The following is a 15,779-nucleotide window of genomic DNA, read 5'->3' on the forward strand; positions in this document are numbered from 1 at the left end:
CATTCCCATCCCAGCCTGTGTCAGCATCATTTAGGATCCATCCCCTCCAGTCTTCTGGCGAAGAGAGCCCTACTTCCTCACTGTATTTTAGCACTCTGCTCCCCTCTTTCTAAAGCCACTTGCTCCTTTTGTCTCTGTTATAATCAGCTGGGAAAACCTGTTACAACACAATTAGAATGCATTCCTACCTTGTTCAGAGCTCTATCTGAGTTACTAGGATAAAACATAAATACTTCAAATTTGTACCTGGTCTTCAATCTGATGGCCAAATTTCTCAAATTCTACTACTTTAAATATTTTGCATTCTTGGTTTACAAAGTGAAAATGTGACACTTTCTTTCCTCTTTGGAAACCTCATCAGCATTCTGCTCTGTGCTTTAACCGGCCCCAGGTAATGACCTCCCATTCAGAAAGTTCACCCCTACTGTGTCCTCTTACCACCTTCCCTCCTTAAAAGAAAAAGTGCAGTGTGTAGGCCATGTCTTCTCCATAAGAGATCATTAGAGATCAGCCCCTCTGTTTGCAGTCAGAGTCTGTTTTTGTCATTCCCAGTGTGCCCCTAATGAGCGTGATTTTGTATCCGCTGGATATTTGGATTTGTCTGGTAGTATTTTTTGGCTGGGGTTGTAGTGGTACTGCGGGTTTGGTGTGAAAAGAGAACACGGATACTATTAAATATGCGACATTACACAGGGCAGACGCGCATCAGACAGTTAATTGTTCCACTTTGGGAGGCCACTTTGGGAGCCTCCCTGTATCCTGAAAGATTTGGCATGAGTAATAATTTCCTTTTTTCAATTCATCATCAATTTCTTCTTCTTTCCTGATCATTCACTTTGGCACATAAGGTGTCTTGTTACACTTTCTGAAAGAGACAGAACTCCACTTTATCCATACCAATTTTTAGCTGTTTTTCTGTTCTTTGAGCTAATATTAGTCCATTTGACTTCTGCCTCCAACTTCAATTTATGCCTCAAAGTCAATATCATATGTTTGTTATATTTTATAAGCCCAAGAATCAATTTTGTGTCATCTTATTTGGCATATCCATGGCATCAGACTTAGTTGATCTTTTTCTACTTCTTTATATCTTTTCTCTTCCTACCTTAGTATGTCAATGTAGAAATGTGGTAAATCTTTAACCGTTTGGAAACATTGAGATAATGAGTCACTGCAGGCCATGATTTCCTGGGCAGTGTGGGTCACGTAGGGGCGAGAATAGCCCAGAAATACTAAGAATCTATCAGCTCATCTCCTCTCATGAATCGTTGTCACCGGGCACTGCACTGGGAGGGTGCAGGTGGATGAAACCTTCTCTTTACCTGAACTGGATGTTTGCCAAGAGGAGAAAGAACAGATGTACAAGTGAATCCTCAGTAGAGATGCAAGGCCTGGGGTTACCTGAGTGAGCCTGAATGTTCTATACACACACAGAATAAGGATCTTAAACATGGGCTGGGCAGATATTAATGATATTTTGTATTCCTGTAAGATTAGCTTGCTTTTTGTTAAGGAATTATATCTTCTAGTTGTTTATCATAAAGAGTATTTTACATGAACCCTCTATTCCTTCCATTTTAAAAAAGTACTTGACAAGTAACCTGTGTGAGTCAAGCAGTTGTGATTTCCTCTATCAGTAAGGAAGATGGCAAGTGTACACTGAAGAATAAGAAAAACAGAACTTGAGATTTATTTGTGTATTGATATGTTAGTGAGGTGTTTCAGTTCTCATAGAATTTTATAGTTTTTGTAAAATTGTCACCTGCATTGACTGCTTATTGCAGGGGAAATGAATGATGTTGCTCTCTCCACTTGGGAAGTTAAGAAGACTTAAATCCAGAGATGGGTCTTGAACAGTGACTGACAGTCTAGGCCAAGCAAGGAGGGAGAGGCATTGAGGGAATGAGAAACAGGAATACGAAGGTGACAGCTGAGCATGTACAACATGGTTGGGAGGTTGTCGATACTGACATTAGTGGGTCCCATCCAACTGAAGGGCCTTTATGGGAAATGATGATGGAATGAAAGCAACACAAACAATTATTTCCTCTTTTTCCTGCAGATTATTTATTTATACAGGAACCCTAAAGATGTTATGTGCTCATTTTTTCATTTTTCAAACGTAATGAGAATATTCAAACCATCTGCCAATATGGAGGAATTTATGGAACTCTTTTTAAAAGGGAAAGGTAACTGAGTTTGTAAAAATAGCAGTAAGTTCAAACCTGTGGGAAGTTTTTAAGGTTGGTGAATTTTGCAGATGTTAAGAAACTCGTGAAATGAAGTAGAATGGGATCAGTGGACAATTTATCAAGCTGTTTGTTGGGTTATCTTGGATAAAATTTCTACTCACTGTCACACAAACTCAGTATATTGTCAAGATCAAAAAGCCATACCATAAGTAAATATTAACGTTTGATCATGATAGGAGTGTGAACAGATCATGAACTCAGAGGTTTCTGTTCCAGCTCAGCTGAGAATAAGGTTCCGTTTAGATCACAGTATCACAGGGGTTTTGGCCGAACTTGTGCATGTGGTAACTGCCAAAGGCTTCTTTGGGACAAAGTTCTGTTCCGCATTGTATTCTGAGGAGTCACTGTGGCTGGTTGAGCAGGAGAGAGGCCTGCTGTGATAGAGATGATGGTCTGGCACAGGAGAAGCAAGCTTAGGCTGTGCACCACTGTGCAGAGCTGAAGGGAGTCCTTAGGGTGCCTACATATTATACTGAGGGGTGCAGCTCTATGTGCTTTTGGGGTCAGTGGGAGGACTGGATCAGAAAGGATTTGTTCCTATTAATGTTGTTGTATTTTTCCTTCCGAATCCAATTTTAGAATGCTTTTCTTTTCATATAAAGTGTCTTTAAAAAATTCTCCTTTAATGCATGTTATAGTTTTCTGGTGACAGCTGGATGATTCTCCTGTTAATCATGTGGCTGGGGACAAACTGAACTCTATCAACAGAGTTCCTTCTCCTCCTGTTGTTACTAAACTTTCCTGCACCTCATAGGAAGGTGATAGCTTATTTATTATCCTATTCAATAAATTTATCTATTCATTCTCTGTCTTCCTACAGTAACTGGAAGCCTTTGGTATGACCATATCAAAGGTTGGTATGAGCACAAAAGTCACTTCAATATTCAGTTCATAATGTATGAGGACATGATAAAGGTGAGAAGAGATTATAGTTCTATTTTAACCTAAGCTGTAACTGAGCCTGGCCTAGTGAACTAATGATTTCATATCTAGAATTCTCAAGGCCAATATTGAATTAGAGATCCAAGATGTAGTGTTATATAGACTTTTTCCTATGTCTTCTCCATATTCTATTTACCAAGTTTTCATTTCAATTTATGGACTTAAGTTTGTTTTCAAAAAAACCAGTGTGTGTTAGTTATTTGTGGGTATATGCATGCCTTCATATGCTTGATTATTTTAAACCTGTATGTTTCTTTCTCAGTCATGCTTTATACATTCTATTTCCTGAATGATTCATCCTTTTAATATTCTGATATTTATCACCCTGGGATGCATTTGTTGTGAAATCTAGTCTCATGTGCCCTATACTGAGTAATCCTGATAGGAGAATTTTAAATACAATGTCTGTGTCATTAAGAGGAATGCAGGTCCTAACAACAGTCAACCAGAAGCAGTTTGAAGAATAAGGATATCTGTTGTTTGTTGACTGAAATTGAGAGGCAGACTATCCTGAGGCTGGGAATGGCCCCTGAAGGATATTGTGACTGTTCCAAGAATTTTCTATTAGCTTTTTTTATCATATTTCCTTTGGCATCGATCCTCCTCTCAGTTGCAAGATGGTTTTGTCATGGCTCAAATCTCATATCCTGTGAGTACAGGATAGACAGCACCCACAGTGAAAATAGACAGAACAGGAACATATAGGACTTTTTCCCATGCTCTGTTGCTGGCTTTACCCCAGGAGGAAATTCAATCTCAAAAGCATCTGTTTGACTTAGTCTTTCTGTTTCAATGCCAAAAGTGCGTCACTCACCAGTCTAGACTAATCTTTGTAAAGGAAAGCAGTAGTGCCATGAAGATCTGCTCAAACAGGATCATTCCTGTAACTGCTGCCAGGACAGCATCAGGGGTCTTTTATCAAGAAAGGAGAGGATGAGTAGATACACAGGCAAAGACTAAGGGCTGCCACCTCCTGAATGTTCATGGACAGCTTCGGTCAAAATCTCTCCCTAGGTCATGATAGAAACCTAGACTCCTGGTTGAGTCTCTATCAGCTACCAAGAGAGATTTAAGTACATGGCTGCCTTTGCCACCCTCCTCACAATAGGACTTCCTCCAGTGCCTCCAGCCACATGTGACTTTCCATCCAAGGCCTGTTCCCAACTGTCTGCAGGGAAACTGAATGTCTAACTTTTCTGTGAACTGACATCTCACACATTCCATGCAACCACAGTATTGTATATACTGACCCTTTAGTATATATGTTTCCTACTTTGCCTCCCTAGGAAAACGTGTTTCCATTTAAGACCTAGAACATATTGCTCTTGCTCCTTGAATCTTTCTCTGAAACTGGTTGCACACTCACTCTCTCTCATTGTGTTGGTATTCTCAGTGCCAGCTCTGATTCCATTGTTACCCCTGAATTCACTTGCACCATCACCTAGGGTCATGTCTGATATGTAGTAGCGACTCTCATGAGGTTTCCCTGTTGAACAGAGATAAAATGAAATGTGAGTTAACTAGAAATAAACCATAATTAGGGTATAGCACTTCCCAAAGGAAAGCTTAATTTACCAAGAAAGAATAATGAAGTCCCTCCTCACTGTGTAATTTCTAATTTATAAGCAGCCTAACTAAATACATTTTTCATTCTGTAATGTCATTTCAACGTGGCATTTGTGTTATGCTTCTTTGTTATGATTGGCTTAATGTATCAGTCTCTATTTTACCTCAGGATCTGAGAAGTTCTATTTTAAAAGTCTGTAAATTTCTGGGGAAAGAATTGAATAAAGAAGACATGGATGCTGTTATGAGTCAGGCCATGTTTGAAAACATGAAGTCTGACCCACGTGCAAATTATGAAAATGTGTTAAAGAAGCGACCTGAAATTGGAGGAACAGATGGCCATTTCCTTCGCAAAGGTGAAGTTCAGCATCAAACTTTTATGTTTTGTCATGCAAATCATCCAAAGTGCAGCTTCTGGACTTCTTGCCAGAGTTTCTCAAAATGGAGCACTCCGTGTCCCCTTCTCTCCTCCACACAGTTGATTTTTCTGGTTTTTGCACCACGCTCTCAATGATCCTATATTTTTTGGTCCCTGAAGGTATCTTAGGTGTAACCTACAATCACAAGGTCTTTACATGTCCCCTAAAAGTCTACCAGTGCCTAGCACAGTGCTGGCAACAAAATGGATGTTCATTCATTTTTAGACTCTTTCCCTTCATTAACATGGCCACAGTTGTGACGATAAGTGAATGACGGTCTGGCTGCCTTTACATCTCCACAAGTTTTTCTTGTGGTGAAAATTAGCAACACACACTTACTATTCTTTGTTTTGAAGAGTGACCATTATGTATCATATCAAATCAGGATCTCATATTACAACAATGTGGAGTATTATCTCTTTTATCTGGCTTTATGGTAAGAGATATTTTAGATTGAATTAAATCATTATATAACTGATAAGAGTTGAACATATTGAATTATTTTCATTCCATACAATCTTTCCACATTATACCTCATGATATATTACCTGAAGATGAGTTTATTGTGTAATACAGAATTACAGGTACAGATTTTCCCTTAATTATAGAGTTATATGTCTCTATGTCAACTAGCATTGAATACTGTCTTTTTTAAAAAATTTTTTTGTAACCCTTCATGTCTTAGGTATCTTCCCCATTCTCTTAAACAAACTGAAGCAGTGGTAACAGGGAGCCGACCTGAAGAGTAGGTGCTCTCTTTCCCTGTAGCCCAGCACAGACTCTTGTGTTCTGGATTACAAGACCATTGTCATCTGTCATTACTGCTGTACTTGCATTTGGATTTTCTTTAAAAAGAAAACTTTCTGGGCACCTACATCTTTAACAAACCTAAACAAGAGAGACTGAATTGGCAAATAAGGAAAATCTGTGTGAGCAAAATATCTTTGTAAAAGTGAAGCATATTCCCATGTATTTTTATGAAGATAGATAGATGCACACACACTTTGCTCATTGAAGTTAGCTTCTTGAATGTCATTTGCTTTGGTATGACCATAGCTGCATTAAGATTTCTTAGAGTTTTTAGCTTGTTTCATGTTTTTATTTTCATTCCATTCAGTGTATTTTAGAAGTCAGTGTGTCTTCTCTTGCCTCTCTTTATCTCAGCTTCTATTTGTCATCACACTTCTAAATGTCTGTAAATTGAGAATCAGGTTGTGTCATACCTAAATTGAGTTAATATGGAGTAATTTAAGCCCTCTCTTTATAAACCCTATGACTTTTGGCTATATTTCTCATCTCTCAGAACATCTAGGTCCTCATCAGAAAATATTAATTCAGTGGTATTTGATGATGTGGGATTTTTATAAGACTTCTGTAAAATACAATAAGTGGTACTAGGGTGGAATTAAAGAGTGATTAAATTGCAGTGATTTCCTTTTTTATCCAATTGGGTTACAGCTTAGAAAGTGGAGTAATTGTATCAAGTTATAGTATAAAATGACAAGGTTTTTTACCACCTTTCCATAAAGTGAGAGAGTGAAGACTGGACCATGGGGAGGAGGAACTGGGAAGTTAGAGGGGAGAGAAAAATAAAAGTGGGAAAAATCATGTTTCCCCCATTGCTAAGGTCCCACACCAGCACCCCCAGCCTAGACACTTCACTGATGCAATTGTTTTGTGTCTCCCCCAGGTACCATTGGAGACTGGAAAAACCACATGACTGTTGCCCAGAATGAAAGATTTGACAAGATTTTCCAAAGGGAGATGAAGGATTTACCCTTGAAGTTCATCTGGGATATAAATGAAGAGAATCCTAAACTCAAGCCAAATATTTTAAGAACACACATTCAGAAAGAAACATTTAATGATGCACTTTAATCTTTGACTATTCTTGGATCACAACTAGAAACCTTAATGATTAATATATAGTAATGTAGTAATTCTATATCCTTTAGCATATGTGGCCTGTTTTCCAATTCATGGGTTCATCAATTTCTGATGAAGAGAGGATTCTCCTTATTGTGTTAGTATAGAATTACACTAAATATAGTAAAATATACTAAAATATATTAATAATAAAAGAATTTATACTAAAACAAAAGGAAATTTTTATTTTACTTTTGAGCAATTCCTGAGTTCTTGAGTAAAAGAAGAATTCATAACATGATCAATTTACTATCATAATGGAAGGTTTGATTGACTATTGTAAAATACTCCTTATTGTCTTTTTTCATGTTAAAGAGCTTAATACTCACATAACCATGTAAGTGAAACCTTCATTTTAACTCTTTCAGGCTTTATGTTTAACCTAGGAAGGTTTCCACCCCAAATATTTTCATGTAGTCATATAACATATATTCAATAGATCTAGATAATATACTTATTTTGTAAAAAGTAATTTTTTCTAATAGATAAAAAAGTGACTCAAATTGTTTATTGAATAGTCCATCATTTTCTTACTGATTAATATGGACATTACCATGTTCTAAATAATTATATGCATTTGAGTTGAGGTGTGTAAAATGTCACATTTTTCTCTTAATATGGTTTTCTCTTTCAACATGATGACATATATATTTCTAAAATAACATCATAAACTTTACTAAAGAATATTCTGGTACTATGTTAAATTTTACTTTACATTTAAAGGTAATTTAAAAATTAAACCATTATCAATTAAATATTCCCATTGAGAAATTGTTTCACCATTTATTTGTGGGTTTTATTCAGATCATTTGATTAAGATACATTCTACTTATAAAAACTTTGCTCGGTTTTTGTTACACTTACTCCTAAAGATATGTGCATATGTATATATGCATATATATATATATATATATATATATATATATATATATATAAAATATTTGCACTTACTGATAGTAGGAAATTTAATCAGTTACATTTTCTTACTGATTATTGCTACTCATGGATTTTTGCCTGCTCATTCATCATTGGGGTTTTTGGACCTAAGTCTGGCTGAATGGGAAGCAGTGCAGTTGGTCTGAGGCTGGTAGCAGGGTGGAGGCTGCCATCACCACCCTTCAGCTTCTGCAGACCAATGGGAAGAATTGGCCCATTGGTACCCATTTAGGGTGGCTGGCTGCCTCACTGCTTTTATTTTCTTTCATCACTCATGCCTTGAAAAATGAGAAAAAGGGCCCTGATTCTTGCAATGGAAAAGGATTCCCTAATCCCCATGACTCCTGGTACAGCACTACCTCCTTTCTGAACTCATAACTTCCCAGGAGTATACTGAGGAGGTTACCGTTGTATGGAGAGAAACATTTGTTTTCCCTCATTTCTGCTTATTATAAAATGATTCTATGATACTTTCCCCCTTAGAAACCTCAACGACATTTTGCCCTGTGTCTCCACTGGCCTCGGTGAGTGACCCCCAATTCAGAAAGTTATTCCCACTGGTGTTCCCTCAGTGCCTTCCCTCCTTAAAAGGAAAAGTGCAGTGTGTAGACTTTGTTCGTTCCTATTAGAGATCAGCTCCTCCATTCGTCATCAGGGTCTGTTTTTGTCAACCCCTAGTGTGCCTCAAATGAGAGTGATTTTGTCTCTACTCCACAGGTTACTTGGAAACATCTGGAGCATTTATGGCTGAGGATGTGGTGGTGCTGCAGGTGTGGAGGGAGATGAGGCCAGGGATACTGTTAGATATGTTCCAGTGCTCGGGGCAGCCCCTTCCATAGAGAACAAATGGGTGCAAAATGTCAGAAGGGTGCTTTAGGAACCTTGTTCTTTCCTCAAAGATTTGGCATGAGCAATAATTTCCTCCTTTTCAATTCCTCATCAGTTTCTTGTTTCCTGATCATTCTCTTTGGCACATAATCAAGTTGTCATGTTACATGTTTTGAAGGAGACCGAACTCTTCTTTCTCCATATCTATATTAAGCTGCTGGTTTTCTTTTCTTTGAGCTAAACTTATGCAATTTGTCTCTGCCTCCAAGTTTCACTGATGCCTCAAAATCAATATCACATATCTCTTATATTTTATAAACAAAGGAATTAATTTTGTATCATCCTATTTGGCCTATTCCTGGAATCTAACATAGTTGACTGCCTTCTCCTTCTTTACATGTTTTCTTTTCCTACCACTGTCACTTTGACATAAACCAACAAATGTAAGACAGGAATTAATTCCCAAAACATAGTTAGAAACAGGAAGAATCATAGTAAGGGACTGAATGTGACTTCTTTCCTTTATGTATCATCGTTTGGATGAGTACTATTATTTTTTTTACAGAAATATCAACCATCATTGATATTTGTTTGATATCACCATTTTGTTGACATCAGACAAGTTCCATAGCTGTAGGACTCTTTCCTGGGCAATGTGGGTCACTGAGGGATGGAAGAAAGCAGCCCCAAAATACAAAGAATCCATCAACCCCTGTCTCAGTATGAAGGGTTATCTCCGGGCACTGCACAGGGAGGGGGCAGGGGGATGAAACCTTCTCTTCACCTAAACTGGATATTCCCCAAAATTAAAACAACAGATTTACATTCTCAATAGAGATGCAAGAACTCATGTTTACCAAATGATCCTTAATATTCTGTACACACACAGAATAAGTGAGTTAAATATGGGCTGGGGCAGATATTAATGATAATTTGTATTCCGGTAAGATTAGCTTGTTTACTTGGAAAGTTTTTCAGCTTAGTGAATTTGGCAGAGGGAAAGAGCCTCGTGAAATAGAGTAGAATGGGTTCAGTGGACAATTTATCAAGTCCTCTGTGGGGTTATCTTGCATGACCACGTTATGCTATTCATACAAATTCTACTCACTGTCACCCAAACTCTGGATATCATCAGGATCACAAAGTCATATTTCAAGGGGATATTTACATTTTACCATGAAAGGAGTGTGAACCAATTAGCATTTCAGGAGCACACAGATTTTTGTTCTAGCTCTTCTGAGAAAAGAGCTCTGTTTAGATCACAGTAGGTTTGGGACTTTGGCAGTTCATAGTGCATACGGCAACTACCAGAGGCTTCTATGGGACAAAGTACTGTTCCTTATTCTGCTCTGAGGAGTCAGTGTGGCTGGTTGAGCAGGAGCGAGGCCTACTGAGATAGAGATGATGGTCTGGCACAGGAGAGGTAAGCTTAGGTTCTGCACCCCTGTGCAGAGCTGAAGGGACTCATTAGGAGCCTGCATGGTCCACTGAGGGGAGCAGCTCTATGTGTTTCTGGGGTCAGTAAGAGGATTTGTTCAGAGAGGATTTGTTCCTATTACTGTTCTTCATTTTCTGTCTTTCCTAATCCCTCATTAAAATGCTTTTCTTGGGGGGAAAAAATGGCAGCATGAATGATATGAAAATACAGCAAATACAATTAATCCTAAAAGAGTGACCAGAAAGAAGACTGCGACAGCCGGCCTACATCTGGGGAAAGAGGAGATCTCATGGGAAAGAATAAAGCAGCAAAGTTGTGATCCTGAGGGAGCCAAGCCCTCCCCTCATCCCATCTCACTGGTGGGAGGAATAGGAACAGATCAGGGAGGGAGTAGAAGCCCAGGACTTCTAAATACCCAGCCCTGGAGATCTGCTCCAGGACATGACCTGACATTGCATGCTGCTCTGGAGATTAGAGGGCGTGGAAAGCAAAGATGGGTAGAATACTTGGAGAGAATGAGAATCCAGCCACTGTGGAGCACAGATACCCACAACTGGGCACTCTGGGAAAAAAGAAATGTGGGCATTTTGAAAGACTTCCCAACAGTGAGAGGGCTGCTAAAGGGACAGCTGATACAGAGAGCTTACTGCTCAGGAGAATGAACAGGTGGACAAAATTGTCCCAGCACACTCAGCCCAGCAGGTTGGGAACTTTCTGGAAATTCAGATGCTCCATACCCCTGGCTAGCAACACAGTCCCAAGCCTCCCCCCACTGTGGTATGCAGGCTGCCTCTCCTTCCTCCCACCTGGCACCTGCTCACTAACCTCCTGCCCCTGCCTTCACGCAATGGAAAGCTGTTGGGGAGCACAGGCATGAAGGGAGAGAGAAGAGGATTAAGGGCGTCCTATAATTAGCACACAAAATGTAGGGAGGGTGGCACAGGGAAGGGAGTATAGCCCAGAGAAGACAAGTAGTGACTCTATAGAATCTTATTATGCTGATGGACAGTGACTCTACTGGGAAATGTGGGGGGCACATAATAATAGAGGGGAATCTAGTAATGACAATGCTGCTCATGTGAACCTTCAAAAGATTACATATCAATGATAACTTAATAAAAAAAGAGGACCTAAGTGTTTAAAAAGATAAAAATAAAATAAGATAAAATGATTTTCTGTTTATATAAAACATGTTTCTAAGAAAAAAAAATTCTCCTTTAGTTCATGTAATAGTTTTCTAGTGCCAGCAGGATGATTCTCCTGTTAATCATGTGACATGGAACAAACTGGACTCTAACAACAGAGCTCCTTTTCCTTCTTTTTTACAAAACATTCCTGAACCTAATAAGACAGATAAAGCTTATTTCTCAGCCTGTTCCCTATATTTACCTGAATCCTTTTCTATATTCCCACAGTAACTAGAAGGCTTTGGTTTGACCATATCAGAGGTTGGTATGAACACAAAAGTCACTTGAGCATTCAGTTCATAATGTATTAGGACATAAGGGTGAGAAGAAATTATATTTCTGATTTAACCCAAGTGATAACTCAGCTTGACTTTATGAATTGATGATTCATGTCTAAAATTCTCAAATTAGAGTATGGAATTAGAGATCCAACAGGCATTGTTACAGGACACTTTTTTCTATGTCATCTCCACATTTTATTTACCAGATTTTTATTTATAGCTTTGGGCATAGATTTCCTATAAAAAAATGATATGTGTGTGAGGGATTTCTGGGTATCTGTGGGCCTTCACATGCTTGATTATTTTGAACCAGAATACTGCTCTCTCAGCCATGTTTTATTCATTCTATTTTCTGCATTATTCATCCTTTTAATGTTCCAAATTTAGTTTATCACACTTGGATGCATTTGTTGTGAAATTTAATCTTATGTGCCTTATGTTGGGTAAGCCTGATAGGAGAATTTAAAATAAAATGTCTATTTTTCATTAGAAAGAATGCAGCTCCTAATTACAATCTTCATACATGATTTATAAGTGTTTTGAAGCATATATCTTCTATTTGTGTACTGAAATCATGAGGCAGGCTGTCCTGAGGCTGGGTATGGCAGCTAAAAGATGGCATGAAAGTTCCAAGAATTTTATATTTTCTTTTTTATCATATTTTCTGTAACATCGATCCTCCTCTCATAGCTGCAAGGTGGCTGTCATGGCACCAGTCTCATGTCCTATGAGGACAGTCAGGAGGATAGACAACACCCAAAGTGGAAATAGAAGGAAAAGGAACATAAAGGAATTTTTCCCTTGCTTTGTTGCCAGCTTTACCCAAGAAGGAAAATAAATCTCAGAAGCTTCTATTTGACTTTGTGTTTCTGTTTCAATGCCAAAAGTGCATCAGTCTCCAGTCTAGACTAATTTTGTAAAGGAGAGTGGTAGTGCCATGAAGATCTCAGCTCAAACCGGACCATTCCTGGAACTACTGCCAGAACATCACCAGGGGTCTTTTATCAAGAACGAAGAGGATGAACAGATACACAGGCAAAGCTTAATGACTGCCACCAGCTGAACGTTCATGGCCAGCTTCGGTCAAAACTGCCTCTAGGTCATGATAGAAGCCTAGACTCTCTGGTTGAGTCTCTATCAGCTACCAAAAGAGATTCAAGTATCTGTCTTTGCAGCCCTCCTCACAATAGGGCTTCCTCCAGTGGGTGTAGCCACTTCTGACCTTCTCATCCCAGGACTGTTCTCAGCCACCTGCAGGAAAACTGAACATCTAACATGTCTGAGATCTGACATCTCATGCATTCCATGCAACCACAATATTACATGTACTGTCCCTTTAGACCTTTAGTTTATAGAGCTCCTGCTTTGTCTCCCTAGAAAAACCTGTTTCTATTTAAGACCTAGAACAAATTTATCTTCTTCCTTGAAACTTTCTCTGAAATTTGTTTCACACTTACTCTCTCTGCATATATTGTTATATTCAATTCCCAGCACTGATTCCATTGTAATCCCTTTATTCACTTTGAAGGGAAAGAAGAGATCGATTAAAGAAAAAAGAGGGGCTATGCAAACTCAACAGTCCAAGCAGGTTTATGCTGAACCTGAGAGGGACACCTTTGTCCTGGCCCAGCAGAACAAAGGAAAGAGAGCCTCTAAAAGGTCAAGAGGATTTTTTTATGGCCAAGATTTTACAGACTTTTTGGGGGGAATTGTCATGGAAAAGGCAGGCTTGTGGCTTGCTGATGTGTCCTCTGGAGAATGATGTAGCCTAGTTAAGATGAAATCTAGGTCTCTCTGAGATGGTGGGAGGGCTTATTTGAAGTTGGTACTCCGATCCAGATTCTATCATTCCTGATTCTAAAAGGGCATAGGAAGATGGGTTGCCATTCTTTTCTTGGCTACTTCCTGCTGAGACGGGGTGATGAAGGGAGTTTCTGGTATTTTGAAGTAAGAAGGCCATTGGGAGGTGTTCTTGAATAGTTGCCTGGGAGATGATCATGAATATTCAATAAGCACAGAAAGGCTGACTCCCACGTTGATCAGGAAAGAAACCTGCCTTCCTGCCACCACCACTGTTACCCGGGGATTCACTGGTATCCTCGAGCAGGTGACCTTAGAATCTGGGCCGTGTCAATCGGTCGCTGAAGACAAGGCCATGAGTGCTGCCAGGTCCACTCTAGATGTGTCTGGTTGCCTGGAGGGGAGAGAACTCAAGGGAGGGGTTGACCCCTAGAGGGCAATTCACTCTCCAGTGACCCCTCTGTTCCCTCTTTGGACATGGCTTTGTCAGAGGCCTGGAATTAGATCAAGCTTTTGCCCAGAGGCCCTGATTGCCACAGCAAAGACAGTTGCTAGGCCGGCATTGGGTGGAATCTTTAGCAGATTTGTCAGCATGAGGTTGAACTAGGGAAGACAGAATCTGGTATTTGGCTTTAGCCTGTTTTTCTTTCTTAGTTTTTTGTTTATTATCCCAGTTGTTGAAAACTTTAAAGGCAAGGTCTACAAGCTCTTTTTGGGGTGTTTGGGGTCCATTTTCTAATTTTTGGAGCTTTTTATTAATATCTGGGTTAGACTGGGAAATGAAGTGGAGGTGTAGGAGAATAAGGCCCTCAGGGGAGTTAGGACTGTGTTTGTGTATTTGATCATGGCCTCTGAAAGGGTGGTTCTTAAAGTGGGCTGGGTTTTCATCTGCCCCCTGGGTAATTTTCCTGAGGTGCTCATAGTTGAATTTATCAGGGTTTTCTGAGAAGGACCCATCTTTGGTCAATATGCTCCAGATAGTTAATTGAAAAGGAGACATGAACCCCAAAGGGCCTTTCAGTGCCTGCTGCTGAGAAGCATTCCGGGGAGGTATTGGGTGGGAAGTGAGAATAGGAGAGCATTTTTGAGAATAGGGCGGGGGGTTTGGAGAGGGGGTTGGGTTAGAAGAGGTACACATGCTGGTGGATATCAGAGAGGAGGAGCGGGAGGGGTGCCCAGGGTTGGGGGGAGCTGATGGTGGGGAGAGATTTGGATTTGGCAGAAGCTGTTGGGGAAGAGGAGGACAATAAGGCGAAGGGTAACAGAGGAGAGAAAAGGGGGTAAAGGCACGATGTGATCAGGGTATGGGTAGGGGATTTTTGTTCCGTGAGATCTTTAGAGTTTTATTGTTTGACTCTCACCTGAGATCTTAGAATCAGCAAAAGGCACAGAGTATGCAAAAAGCATAAGGGAGTGTTTTGGCCTGGCAAGCCTCCCAGAGATCTGGGAGCCTTGTCCAGGGACAATAGGAAGTTAAGGTTCCTGGGAGACTAACAAACTAGTTAGGAAAGTTGCCTGGGCTGGGCAGGCAGCTGTGAGAAAAAAATGAAGAGAAATCCCCCCTACTGCACTAAGAAAGCAGTGTTGGCCTGAGGCTGTGTTTCTCCTGAGGCTGCTGGAGAGGTGGGCTCTCAGCGGGAGGTCGGAGTTTAGAGGAGAACAAAGGGGAGGCTGCTTCAGGAGAGGGAAGGCTTGGATTTAGGGAACCACTGACCATTTGCCTGTCCTCTGGAGAAAGTTATTAAGATCTCAGGGGATTTGGAAATTGAAAGTGCCCTCAGCTGGCCAGTGTGACCCATTGCTGAGTTTATATTGAGGCCACATGGAAGTAGAATAAAAGACCAATTTTTTTGGTTTAATGTCTCCTTTTAATCACAATTGGGAAAGACAACGTAGGATAGAGCTGTGGCAGTGTCTCCCAACGTTTTTGAGGGAGAATTGCCCATTGTGGAAGGGTGAGAAAGGATGGCCAGGGTTTGGGAAGCACACCTCTAGGTCATCTCCCTGCAACCAGTTTCAAACTGGACGCTCCTGGGGCCGGATTGTCCTGCACACCGAGAGAAGGCTTCCCCGTAGTCAGAGTGCAGGTGGTCCCCTTGTGGTGTTCTCAACTGGAGGACAGAGAGGAAGGGGAAAGATAAAGCAAAGGGGACTGGGACCAACTTACCATTGGCTCCCAGAGAAAGCTGATGAGAGGCCAAAAT

The 15,779-nt window shown here is 40.1% G+C and overlaps 1 protein-coding gene across 2 annotated transcripts in view; it reads left to right on the top strand.

Moving 5' to 3' along the window:
* The window catches only part of LOC118970081 (amine sulfotransferase-like), a 65,985-nt gene extending 58,114 nt beyond the window's left edge, over positions 1–7,871 (top strand). The window contains exons 4-7 of one of the 2 annotated variants that reach the window (XM_037005582.2): positions 2,063–2,189; positions 3,073–3,167; positions 4,930–5,116; positions 6,870–7,866. In XM_037005582.2, the coding sequence (XP_036861477.1) occupies positions 2,063–2,189; positions 3,073–3,167; positions 4,930–5,116; positions 6,870–7,057 (597 nt within the window). In that variant the 3' untranslated portion in view covers positions 7,058–7,866. Of the gene's footprint in view, positions 1–2,062; positions 2,190–3,072; positions 3,168–4,929; positions 5,117–6,869 lie in introns of both variants that reach the window. The other variant, XM_037005583.2, reaches the window with a different exon arrangement.
* The last annotated feature ends 7,908 nt before the right edge of the window (positions 7,872–15,779 follow it).

This window comes from Manis javanica, chromosome 13 (assembly GCF_040802235.1).
Source record: "Manis javanica isolate MJ-LG chromosome 13, MJ_LKY, whole genome shotgun sequence".
In the NCBI taxonomy this organism is placed as follows: Eukaryota; Metazoa; Chordata; class Mammalia; order Pholidota; family Manidae; genus Manis; species Manis javanica.